Raw genomic sequence first — 12899 nt, forward strand, 5'->3', positions numbered from 1 at the left:
GGCGGCGGGACGGGGCTGAGCGGCCCCGCAACGGGCTCAGCGTGAGGAGCGCTGCGGAGGAGCGCTCCTCACCCGGATTTGGGATCTACCTGGAGGATCGCGGTGGGAATTGTCTTCGTTTTCTTCCTTTTTTTTTTTCCGCCCCCGTTGCCCCCCCCCCCCCCGCCCCCCCCCCCCGTTGTTTTTTTTTTTTTTTCTTTTTTTCCTTTTTTTTTTTTAACGCACGTGGAGGAACTCGTGGATGTACTACCATGATTTTGGCCAACGCCTTCTGCATCGTCCTCTTTGTAGGTGAGTGGCACCGGGGACGGAGGGCAGCGGTGCGATTCCTCCCCTCCGCGCTCTGCGCCTGCACCGGGAGCAGGAATTCAGCCGAGGGCAGCTCGATTTTCCCCATCTCCATCCAACTTAAGGCGGGGATAAAGCCCGGCTTCGCAGGGCCGTGCCCCAGCGAGCAGCGGGATCAGCCATCGGAGCGCGGCAGCCTCCCGTCCCCTCTCCCCGCAGCGCTGTCTTTGCATTTTGGGTTCTGCTTTCCCCCCTTTGCCTTCGTTCCCCCCGTTCCTTGCAATGCCTTCCAAGCGCAGTGTTCAGAGTCGCTCGGGAAAGTTGAGCCGATTGCATGTGTGAGAGCGCAGGGAATTGCCGTCCCCGCTGCTGCAATCCGTGCGCTCTGCTTTCGTCCGTGTGCGCTTTGTTCGGAGCTCCGGCTGTGCCAGGAGGGGCTGTAGGGCAGCCCAACGCGGAGCCGAGGACGGCACAGCCAAAAGAAAGCGGAGGGAAGGGAGAAAAGTCAGAGGCAGAGGGGTGAGAAGGGAGAAAATCAGGAAGGGGGAATCAGGAGAGTGCGTTTTTGTCCTGAAATCCGTAGGAACGCGGTTTGGTTGCGTGCTGCGCTCCAGCTGCGCTCCAGCACTCGACCGCCATCCCATCGCCCTGCTGTAACGGAGCCTGGGAGCGCCGACGGGGTGAAGGGATGGGAGAGGTGGATTTCGGCACACAGAGCTCCCGGCGGAGCCCCCCGTGTGTGCGGGGAGCCTTTGGGTGTGCGGTGCTCGGCACCGCCGGGGATGCGCGGCTGCGGGGATGCGCCGTCCCCGTTGTGAGACAGGGAAGGAGAGCCATGCTGCTGGGGGGCTGCGGGTCCCGTGCTGCTGTGTGGGGTGGGAGAAACCAGAGCCCTGATTTGGGGCGTCCTTCCCTTGTAAGGCTGTTGGGCGGGGGGAGCGTGAGGCTTCCCAGCCAGGCAGTGAGAGGTGGGGTGAGATGGGGGGCTGCTGGGGGGCGGCGGTGTGGATGCTCCTTGGGTTCAGCCGGAGATGTCGGATGAGGAGCTTCCAAAGGATGGGCACCTTCGGGATGGGGAGCACTGGGTGCATCCTTGAGGCGTCGGGGTATCTGAAAGCCGGACCCTCTGCCTCCATCCCCATGCCTTGGGGTGGGCAGGAGGGAGCCCAGCTCTCAGCGTCAGCTTCTTTTCTTCCCGGAGAGGCAAAAAAAAATCCCTTTTGGTTGGCGATAACAGGAGCGAGGCTGCGTGCTCCTCAGCAGCGCCTTTTATTTATCGCCAAGTTGTGAGGATAAACATTCACCTCCTAAGGCTGCCTGCGCCCGGAGGTCTCTGGCACAGCCGCCAAAAGGAAACGTGCATAGCAAAGAGGGGAGAAAAGAGGCTGCAGAGCACAGCGGGGCGGTCGCGCTGCTTGCTGAATGCTGGAGCCTCGTGCATCCGCCTGCAAACCCCGCGTCGTTGCTCCAGCGGCACCCCAGGGATGGATGGGATTAGGCTGAAATTCTCTGCAGATGTTTTATTGATGTGAGTTTAGCGAGTGCGTGCTCCTCCATCCCCACCTCGCAGCTCGGGGGAGGTTTGGGGGTTTTGCCCTGCTTGGCGGTGCCGTGAGGCGGCAGGAAGTGAAGTGCAAGGGGAAAAAAATAAAAGCCTCCGTGCCTTCTGATCCAGTGGGTTTAGGGGAAAGATCTGCGCTGCCAAAAGGGGACGGCGATTGGAAGCTGCTGGGGTTGTGCCCTGGGGCCTTGGGAGCGCAGCGTGCGGTCGGTGGGTGGATTTACTGCTGAGCTCCTCGCCTGGATCCTTTGGATGCCCACCCCAGCACCTCGCTGCCCAGGGTGCCACCGACCCTTGTGAGGATGCTCCGTGATGCCCCAGCGCCTTTTGCATCGGAGCAATGCTGTCGTCTTCCCTGCATCATCCCAGCATGCGGAGCAAAGAGGTGGGAGCGCGGCCGGAGGAGAGGCTTCACACCAAGGGCGTGCAAAGAGGCTTCGTGGCATCAGCAGAAAAACGTGCAGCTGAGCTGTGGGTTTGCACAGGAGCTGGAAGGACGTGCAACCGGAGAAGCTGAGCTGTGGGATGGCTCTGCACGTCCTGAAGCAGCAGCAGTGTGTCCCAGCTCAGTGTCAAGCTGCAGTTTCCCCATCTGGACGCGGTGCCGGCCCCGTGTTGATCAGAGCGCCACAACCTCACCCGTCTCATGGCCAAGAGCTCGTGTGTCTGCCCACCTCGCTGCGTTTCTGCCTCAGGGAGCATTTGGGATGCCACCTTCACCCCCTTTGGTGTGCAGATCCTGCCCACCTCCCCTGTGGAATATAATCGTGACCGGCCACGTGCCGCCCTGCATTGGATGTAACGTGGGATTTCTCTCGGGGACGTCGGATGGAGCCCAGCAGGATGGCATCATTCCACGGCCGGATGGCGGGCAGCAGATGTGCTCTCACAGGGCGGCGCTGCCCGTGCCCACCCCCCACCTTGCTCCAAGAGCCACGTAGACCTCAGTGCCCCTCATCCCCCCCCATGGCCTTGCATTGGCTCTGTGGCACGCTGCTGGGGACGTGGAGCAACCCGCGTGGCCAAGTGGACACAGGTGGCCCTTGTCACATGCCTGTAGGTGTCACTGTCCCCACGCAGTACCCGGCCGAGCTCGGGGGCTTGGAGCTGGAGGCTGATGTTGGCTGTTCCCAAAGCAGGGCACAGCGGGGCACCAGGCGGGGTGTCCCTCCATGGGGACCCTCCAGGTCCCACTGCGTCCATCCCGAGGTTGCAGGTGGGCTCAGGAATGGTGGAAGCTCTGCATTCTCCTCCCTGTCTCCGTTGTGGCTTTGGAGACGCACGATGCCATTGCAGCCCATCCTTGTGCCTCTGTGAGCAGATTGCGGCCCTTCCTGGGGCCGAGACAGTGAGAATAATTTGGAAAGCAAAAAACAAAACCAAAAGAACAAAACCCAGCTGAGAGCACAGGGAATGGCTTTTAGTGAGGGGAGGGCACAGGGATGGGTGGCCAATGGAGGCAGTGGCTGTGCAAGGATGGGGCTGGAGCACGGCCACATCCCATAGGCAGGCGGGGGGCCTTGCTGGGGGCACAGCTTGCACCACGCCAAGCCACAGCCCTGCCAAACCCGAGCGCTCAGAACCATGAGTCAGATGCCCTAAAAATCCCATGGCAGGGCTGCAAACGCCGAGCTGCGAACTAAAAACAGCAGCACACAGCGGAGGGGGGGATGGGGAGGGGAGGGGGGGTCAGATCCACGCGCTGCTTCCCTTGACTCTGCAGAGGTCAAGCACGGCGCGTTGCCTCCCCATCACCGGGGCTGGGAGCACACTGCGTTTCGCTGCTGTTTGCTTTCGATACGAGAGAAGAGGCCCCACGTCCTCGTGCAACGCGCTCACCCCGCTCCCATGGCTATGGCATGGCCTTGCTGTAGGGGCACAGTGGTTGCACAGAGCCCCGCTGCTCCCTCCAGCCCATCCGTCACATATGGCCATGTTTTGCAGACCCCTTTTGCAGACCCCCTTCCCCCCCCCCCCCCCCCCCCCCCCCAAGGCTGCTGTCTGCAGAGGACACAGTGGCGTTGGGAAGAAGCGGAAGGATGCTCAGAAAGCGATGGGATGCGCTCCATTTCCGGAGCAGCGCGTGGTTTCCAAAAGGCTGAGTGTGATGGGAAGCACCCACAAAAGAGGCTCCTAAATCCCTCAGGTGTGGGGACAAGGATCAGCCCGTCCTCCTGCCCCAGGATGGAGGCCGATGGATGGGGTTGGAGAGGGGGCACCGGGTACGAAGCCCTCCCCTTCCAGCTCCCCCTCACCTCTCTTTGCCCTCATCTCTCCCTTCATCTCCCCACGCTCAGATGAGACCCTCCGCTCGCTGGCCGCCCCCCCCGTCCCCCCCCGGGCAGGACCCACAGGGTTGGCGGGTGCCGGTGGACTGCGTGCGTGCCAGTGAGCTGTGTGCATCCGAGGGCAGCTGCAGCTCCAGGTACAGAACCCTGCGGCAGTGCCTGGCGGGACGAGACCGCAACACCATGCTGGCCAACAAGGAGTGCCAGGCGGCCCTGGAGGTGCTGCAGGAGAGCCCGCTGTACGACTGCCATTGCAAGAGGGGCATGAAAAAGGAGCTTCAGTGCCTTCAGATCTACTGGAGTATACACCTCGGGCTGGCCGAAGGTATGGGACGTTGGGTTTGAATTTGCATGGGGTTGCGTGGGGAGAGCGCTCGGAGGATGCTGGTGGGGGAGGATGTGAGGATGCTCTTCCCTCATTCCAGCCTGCAAGAGGTTGGGGGCCCTTCTCTGCTGCCTCGAATGAGGGCAGCTGCTCCAGATCTCTCTTGCCGTAAATGCTGGAGGAAATGGGGCTTTTTCCCGTGGATTTGGGCAATCCCTGTGTCTGCCGTTTCCATTTTAAAGCACCCTGAGTTCTGCAGAGGTAAAGGGCAGGTGAGGGTTTCCTGAGATCATTTCCCCTTCCTCTGCTGCTCGCCCTTCTCAGTGCTGAGACTGAGGTCCTCGCAGCACTGCGGGGTCCATGGGGCCCCCCTGGGGGAAGGATTTGATCCCCACGGGTGCCCCCATCCCCCTCTAACCTCACTCAGAAGGGGTGGAAGCAGAGGGATGTTGCAGCCCTTGGAGGCAGTCCTGATTGCAGCCCATTGGAGGCATAAATCAGAGACCGGAGCAGCGCAGGTAATTGAAATTGGATTTTGCCAGAGCAGCGCTGGTTTGTTCACAGAAGGCAGCGTTATCTGCTGCCTGGAGGCAGTGGGGCTCAGCCCTCACCCCTCTGTGGTCGCCGTGCTTTGCCCTGCCGTCGGGTGCTGGGTGGTTCTGAGCCGCCTCCTTCAGATTCTGGGGGGCAGAACGCACTCTGGCACAGGAGCAGCCCGTCCTGGTTGAGGGCAGAGCATCCCTCCGAGCTGGGCAGTCCCAAAACCGGCCCAGAGCAAGAATTGCTGCTAATTTCTCCCTGCCCCTCGTTAGCAGCCTTCCTTCAGGAGAGTCAGAGGGAACGGAGGGGTCTCGATGGGGATGGGAAAATGGGAGATGTCCCGTTTCTGGAGGAGAGGTGGGGGCTGCGTGCGCAGAGCAGGGGGGGTAAAACTGCATGGAGCCCCAGGCAGAGCCCAACCTCGTGCCTCTCAGAAGCGTGCTGCATCCCAGCCCTTGGGCAGCCGCTGCCATTAAGGAGTGCTGCTTCCACTCCTGGAGGTTAATTGCATCTCGGTGAGCTCAAGAAAAGTCCACTGCCCTTCTAATGCTGGCTAATTTTCCTAGCGAGCAGCAGGGTTCAGCTGGTATTTAATTATTTATTGCATCGGCAAAGCAATATAGCGAGAGGTTACAGCGTTTCCTAAATGCACTTTAATAAAGGTGCAATTTGTCATCGGGGCATTGGGAAACCCAGCAGAACGGAGCTCAGAGCGCACTGCTTCCCCACCAGCAGTGACAGCAGAATCGTCCCCTGCCCCATAGCAGCGCCCAGCATCACCACAGGGGGCAGGACTCTGCCCGAAGGCCCCATGGAAATCAATGCTCTGGGCTGCAGGTCAACCTCAGGCCGGGCTTTCCCAGCCTGGCCATCGATTTCTTTTTGGTAGGCATATTTGTATATGTTATTATTCTTTAAACCTTGTGGCCGATGGGGTCGGAGGAGAGCGTTTCCTCTGGCGGGAGCTGCGGGCGGCTCTCCTGACATCCTGACGTGGGGCTGCACCAAGAGCAGGGTGGAAAGCATTTCACAGCAGTGCTTTGCTTTGAGTAAGGAAATGCTTTTTTTATGCTTTTTTTTTAAATATTATTTTCCCCATACAAAAAAAAAAATGGGAAATAATTACTCATCCAGCACCGAGTGCAGGCCCCAAACCTCCATCCTGCAGCAGGAGCGCCGACCTTTCGCTCTGAACAGAAGGGATGCACTGAGCCTCTGCCAAACCCAAACCTGGACACCAGGCAGCTGCCGGCACCAAGCTGACCTGAGCAGCCCCACCAGGGCCCCCCACCCCTGCAGAGCCCCCAAGCCCCTTTATTTGCTCTGCCCTTCCTCGCAGGAGGGAGATGCTCGGAGTGGCTGCGCTCCTTCTCTTTCGTTTGCTTTTTGGGGTCTTTCGTTTGCCTTTTGGGGTCTTTCATTTGCTTTCTCTCCCTTTTCTCTTCCTCCCCACCCCACTCCAGGAGAAGAGTTTTACGAAGCTTCCCCCTACGAGCCGATCACCTCTCGTCTCTCTGATATATTCAGACTCGCTTCAATTTTCTCAGGTAATCCATCCAGCCCCTGCTTTATCCTCTCTCACCCATGAATACATCTTGCAGCTGAGCTCCGTGGCAATGAGACCTGCAGCCGTGGTTGGGTCCGTGGCATCTCCAGCCCTCCCCACTCCCCCATTCGCATCTCCCTCACGCTTTGGGCATCTCTCTGCTGGCAGAGCTGGTGCTGAGGGGCGATGCTTGCTGTCTCAGCCCCAGAGATGCTGCTCAGAGCCTCTCGGAGCTCTTGGGAGCCCAAACCCCACACGGGTCCATTAGGAATTTCCTTTTTGCCATCTATTTCCATGACAACCCTCTTTCAAATTTAGGTCAGCAGCTCCGTGGCTTCTCCTTCTCCTCTGAACCCTTTTCTTCAGAGCCAGGTGGGGGCTTTGAGGACCCTGCATGATCCCTGGGACCCCTCCACGCCTTGGAGGACCCTTTTTGCCATCACCTGAAGGGTTTGGATGCTCAGCACTGGATCAGGAGGCGCTGCCACTTCCTCCCATCTCCCGCACTCCTTTTTGGATTACATTACCATCAAGGAAATATTTTAGCTGCTGGAAAGTATGAGAAGCGGAGCGTCTGGAGCGGGGGATTAAACGCTCACGGGCTGATTTATTCATAAAAGCAAAGCGAGAGCAGAAGGAAAACCTCTCTGCCTTTTGGGGAAGGGGAATGGGATGTTCTGCCATGGCCGTGGGGGTGGGCTTGCTGCTCCCATCCCAGCCCTTCTCCATCCCCCTCCTATGCAGGATTTAAGCAAGGCTGGAGGTGAGGGCAGCCGGGAGCCCCGACCCGCAGCCCGTGTGCTCGAAGCAAATGAGCTGCTCTTGTTGTTTCTGGATAACAAGGCTGAGCCGGCACGCTGCTAATTGCCTATGGGGATAGCAGGGGATTACATTACCCTGCTGGAAGGAAGGGGCTGGGGAAGCAGGGAGCGATGCTCTGTGCGGGCATAAGGGGGGGAGAGGGAGGTTGGGGGTCCTCCCGCGAGGCAGAGCAGCAGGTGAGGATGCTCGCAGAGCGCCCTGCAGAAGCGGCAGCCTGCATGCAAAGCAGGAGCGGGGAAGGAGGGAAAAACCTCAGCCCTGGTTGCTGGCATGAGGGGGGAATTGGAGCAGCAGGATCAAGTGCATTGCCCAGGGCTGCGCGGGGAGCGCGGATCGGTGCCAGGGTTTGCAGGGCTCTGCTTCACGCAGCTCCCAGTCGGGATCAGAACTTTGCTTGGAAGCTCTGGGGTCGTCCCACAAAAGCAATGGGCATCACGGAGCAGCGCTGCCTTCCTCACCCCTCTTCCTCCTTCCCCCATCCCCATCCTATGCCCAGGGGTCGGCCGGTGGCACCTCGTCCCCCAGCGCTCCGCGGCCCTTCTTCCCTTCCTGCCTCATGAAATTTTCATGCTTGTGCTTTATTAATGAGCTCCCCAGAAACGCTGCGCTCCAGAGCAGCCGCTCCATTAGCATGCAGCCAGGTCCCTGCAGATCCGGGGCAGGGCAGCAGCTGCTCGGGAGGATTAGGCAGTAAATCGGTGCTTTGCACAGAGCCCACGGGTGCTCCGTGAATCCCAGAGCTGAGCAGGAGCTGACCTGAAGCAGGAAGGAGGGCCACGCTTCCCCCATCCTCTTCAAATCCTTTTCCCCTTTCTGTTCTGCTGGCATCAGCGTCATGAGCTGCCTCCATCCTCAGTTGGAGGGAACCCATTGCACAGCAAGGTTGGCGGGCTCCTGCAGTCAAATTCCAGCCCCAACCCCGTTCTGGGCCTGCAAAGCCCTCTGTGTCTCATCTTTGCTCCTTCCTCCCCCTCTCACAGCTTTATTCCTCTCCTCTCCAACTAAAACGTCTCTCTTAGCTCAGACAACCTTCCTGCTTCTCGCACTATTTTTCGAGGCAGATCTGCTTATAAATCATGTATCATAAGGACTCACTTTACGCATGTCGTGTTGAGCTCCTCGCCCTGCTCCCATGTGGGGCATTCATCACACAGGTGACACTTGGTGGCATCCTGAGAGCAGCTCAGGGATGCTGGTGGGTGTGCATACGGGTTTACCTATGGGGTGCAGGAACTGGGAGTTTGCATGGGGCAAAACGAAGGGAAGGGCGTCGTGCTTTGACTTTTAATCAGGATCTGTTAATGCAGGCGGTGCTTGCGATCATCCGTGCTGAGATGCCCACATCAAGTTGGGATGCCCACACTGGTTGGGATGCCCACACTGGTTGGGATGCTCACACTGGTTGGGATGCCCACACTGGTTGGGATGCTCACACCGAGTTTATTAAGACCTCTGGAACAGAGACCGATCTGGTCCTGTGCTGTCCCAAAATGCTCCCTGGGCTGTGGGCATCGCTCCATGGGAAGCAAAGCAAGGAGGGGAGCAGCACCCTCCATTGCACCCGATTGCTGTTTGCTAATTAGCAGGGCCCTACAAATACGCCTGGTAGGGAACTCTCCTCCGTGCTGTCATTTGTCTTTGCCAGCGGGAAGCAGGAGACAATGGAAGAGTCCACGGAATTGGCTGGGCTGCGCAAGGAGAGGAAATTAGGGGAGAAATTGCTGGTGCAGTCAGGTGACTTTAAAATAGCACCTGGCCTGCCAAGGGCAATTCATCATTTTGACAAAAACAAAGAAAAAATCAGCGCTTGTTCCTGCTCGGTGGTTCAGCTCCTCCCGTGCCCTCCTCTCCTCCGTGTTTGCTGACGGTTGGGATTCCCAATGGTGTGGGATGCAGCTGAGTGCTGGTGGCAGCTCTGACCTCATCCTTCCCCCCCCGGGGCTCATGGGGTGACCTGGATGTGGGGGTCCTGGTGGGGATTGCTTGGGCCCCCGTGCAGCTCAGCAAATGGTTCTGCTTTAGAGCAGCCTGGATAATTAATAATTATTCTTGGAATAATTAACTAGAGAAAAAAAATAATCCAAAGCAACTGCTGCAAAGTCACTGTGTTACGAACTGAGGGCTGCCTGACTGCATCCCTTTATGCACTGGGTGTGGATGGACCCTAGCACAAAGGATGACCCTTCCCACGTTGGAGGAAGAGCTCCACGTCGCACACTGGGTGAAAACTGAGCGGATCTGCAGCACCCAAACCCTCCCCACCTCCGAACCCCACATTGCCGTCGCCCCCTTCTCACCTCTTCTCCTCTCTTGGCAGGAATGGACCCCGCCACCAATTCCAAAAGCAACCACTGCCTCGACGCGGCCAAAGCGTGCAACCTGAACGACAACTGCAAGCGCCTGCGCTCGGGATACATCTCCACCTGCAGCAGGGAGATCTCGCCCACCGAGCACTGCACCCGGCGGAAATGCCACAAAGCCCTGCGCCAGTTCTTCGACCGCGTGCCCAGCGAGTTCACCTACCGCCTCCTCTTCTGCTCCTGCAAGGACCAGGCGTGCGCCGAGCGTCGGCGGCAAACCATCGTCCCGTCCTGCTCCTACGAGGACAAGGAGAAACCCAACTGCTTGGATCTGCGCAACGTGTGCCGCGCCGACCACCTGTGCCGGTAACGGGGCTGCGGTTGGGTTGGAGGTGCTTTCGTTGCATGGCTCTTTGCGTCCTCCCAGGTTTCCTCCTGCACGATGCACGATGAGGGAGGGTCGTGGCTGTGGTTGCTGGTGGAGAGGTGTTGGGCTGGGAGGCGGCCTGGAGCGCGTGGAGAAGAAGGCTTTGTTGTAATTCACCCTTATTTCATCAGCCCAATATTTGGTTGCTCCTCCCCCTTATTACACTCCAGGTGAAATGCCTCCTATTCTTGTTTTTGCTCCATGTGCTGCTTGCTCTTGTTTTCACTCTGCGTGCGCTTGAAAGGCCAGAGTTTCTCTGGTAAGGGAGCCTTTGCTCTAGGGAAGTCCATGGGGCTTTTGCAATCTGAGCTTTATTCAGCGTGTTTTGTCTACAACCTCCATATGCTTGACTCTTCCACAATGTAAAAGACAGCAGGATGTTGTGAATTTAACTCTTTTTGAAGATGGGTGCTTCCTCATTTATGCCACACTTATTTTTTTTGTGATTAGTAGTACAGTAACACCTCCAAAATGCATGGAGTAGGAGGAGGCAGCAAAGCCTGTGAGACAGAGATGCCTTCAGGTTTTAAGATAGGAAGAAAGCAGAGGGGAACAGTCCTTGTAGGTGAGCCCAGGGGCTGGAGGGTGCTTTGCTCCATCTCCCCAAGCTGTAAGGCTGGCTAATTGACACTGCCTTGAAATGAGTGACAAAGGCACAGAGCTTCAGTGCCCACACCAACCGAATCCCATCGCTGTGCTGTCAGCACCCCCAGCAGAACCTCACTGCTGCCATACGCGCTGTTTTCCGCGCGGCAGAGCGAAGCCGGGGGGAGGTGAGGCTTCTTCTCTATTATAAAACTCATTATTCATACAGCAAAAATCCTCCTGCCGCCCTCCAAGCCCCGGATCAGCCAAGAAGTTTCCTGCGAGGAGGACGGTCTCGGTGCCATCAGGGTGATGGAGGTTCCCGCAGCCCGGTGGCAAAATAAATAAGAGCGCTCCGGGTCTTCCTCTGGCTGCGTTCAAAGCGTGGGAATGTGGCTTTTTATCAAAAAGTAATACAATACGCCAATGGGTGTGAATAAAAGATAGCAGGGCTGCGCTGAGCCGCAGCCAAATTAATGGCAGCACCTCTCCATCAGTGGGAGACGCTTGCTCGGGAGTTCGGTGCCGCGGAGGTGAATAACCCACGTCAGCAGCTCTGGGGATGTTTTGCTCCATAGGGGAATGCATTTTTTTTTGTCAGTGCCCGGCTGGTGGATAAACCCAGCATTTATTTCTGGGGTTTGGTGTGCAGAGCTTTGCTTTCCTCTGAGCTGTTTTCCTCCCCGTGGTGGGACCCCTGTGTGTGTGCAGTCTGACCTGGGTTTGCACTGAGGTCCCACCCCATCCCTGCTAACCCTGGGGGGGGCTGAGGAGTGTGGGGTGCTTTGCTCCTGGCTGTAAGTAGCTTGCATGGAGCACTGGGGTGCAGGAGGGGTTAAGAGCCTTCGGGGCAGCCAGGGATGCTGATGCTCTCCCCCTGAGGGATGCTGACGCGCTCCAGCAGCTCGCATGACCTCAATGTGTTTGCAGCTGTGAGAACACTTTAAAGCTGTGACCTATCCGGGCCAAACCACCTGAGCTGAACTCTCTGCAGGAGTAAAAAGGAAAGGATTTGTTTCCCGATTGACAGATGACAGAGGGTTTCGCCACTGGTGGTGTTTGGGATGGGGACACAGCGTGCCCTGCTGCTATTTCAGCCTGGAGCCCTCTCTGTACAGCACTCTGCGCGGGGGATGCTCTGTTACAGGGGCAGCCCCGGGGCCACCAACCCCTCCCCACGGGATGCCCGGCCCCCAGGCTCAGCTCCCAGGGTGCAATCAAGCCCAGCTCGCTGCAATTTGCACAGCTCTTTGTGCCAAGAAGCTTTTCCCAGCACGGCGGAGGAGCCTGACAAACTCCCCGAGCTTTGTGTCTGATTGCAACGGACAGGTTTTAGCTCCCAGAATATAAAAACCTTTTGCAAAACACTAACCTCAGCTAAGGGGAAAGGGAAGGAGAGGGGAGAAAAGAGCTGATTTCAGCAGCTGCAGTTTGCTGTATTTTTCATCTTGCATCAGCAAGTCGGGAACACAAATAATCTGGTCTTATATGCTTCACTGATGCTGGTGCTGAAGAATTTCCCTGCCTCCACTGTAGCTCCTCGGCATCCAAAGGCAGAGTGGTGGTGTTCAGTTGCCTCAGTTTTCTCCATTTTTCAGTGCCTTCCAGCAGTTCTCGTGGCTGGGGATGAGGGATGGAGGCAGCAGTGCCCCTAGGAGAGGCAGTGGGGTTTGTTTTTGCAGAGCTGGGCTGGAAATGATCCCGTTTTGGCTGTGTTTTGGAAGCTGTGCAAAGCCCTGGGGAGGGGAAGCATTTCTTTCTCAGGGAGGTTTGGCTCCATATTGATCCAACAGGAACAGCACGCGTTCCTTCAAACCTTCGCGCCCTTTGTTTAGCACAAAGTGCCATCCATAATGGATGCTTCCTTGATAAACAGCAGAGCAGCAGCTCAACTTTCTCATTAGCGTGTAATGAGCAGCTCAGGAGCGTGGCTCAGATGTCTGCATCCGTCTGGGGAGGAGGGGAAGAATTTATCAGCCATTCTGGGAGTGACACAGGGGAGCAGTGCTGAGGGTTTAGTCAAGGGGGTCCCAATGGGGTCTTGTGTGGGACATGGGGCCGTCAGTAGGGTCTTGAGTGGGACACGGTGTGGTCAATGGGGTCCCAAGGGCATGGAGAGTGGGACCTCAGCGGGGTCTTGTGTAGGATATGACACAGTCAATGGGGTCTCGAGTGGGACATAGCATCGCTGGGGTCCCAACAGGGTCTTGAGCAGGA

General features: G+C 57.8%; 1 protein-coding gene across 1 annotated transcript in view; it reads left to right on the forward strand.

Annotated features, from left to right (window-relative positions):
* The first annotated feature begins 251 nt into the window (after positions 1-251).
* LOC122188213 (GDNF family receptor alpha-2-like) overlaps positions 252-12899 on the forward strand; it is a 19426-nt gene continuing 6778 nt past the window's right edge. Inside the window, 5 exon segments of the mRNA XM_042886339.1 lie at positions 252-291; positions 4147-4172; positions 4174-4462; positions 6466-6549; positions 9688-10036. Coding sequence (XP_042742273.1) covers positions 252-291; positions 4147-4172; positions 4174-4462; positions 6466-6549; positions 9688-10036 — 788 coding nt within the window.

Source organism: Lagopus leucura, unplaced genomic scaffold (assembly GCF_019238085.1).
Source record: "Lagopus leucura isolate 7727_CA_CO unplaced genomic scaffold, USGS_WTPT01 Super-Scaffold_100056, whole genome shotgun sequence".
Lineage (NCBI taxonomy): Eukaryota > Metazoa > Chordata > Aves > Galliformes > Phasianidae > Lagopus > Lagopus leucura.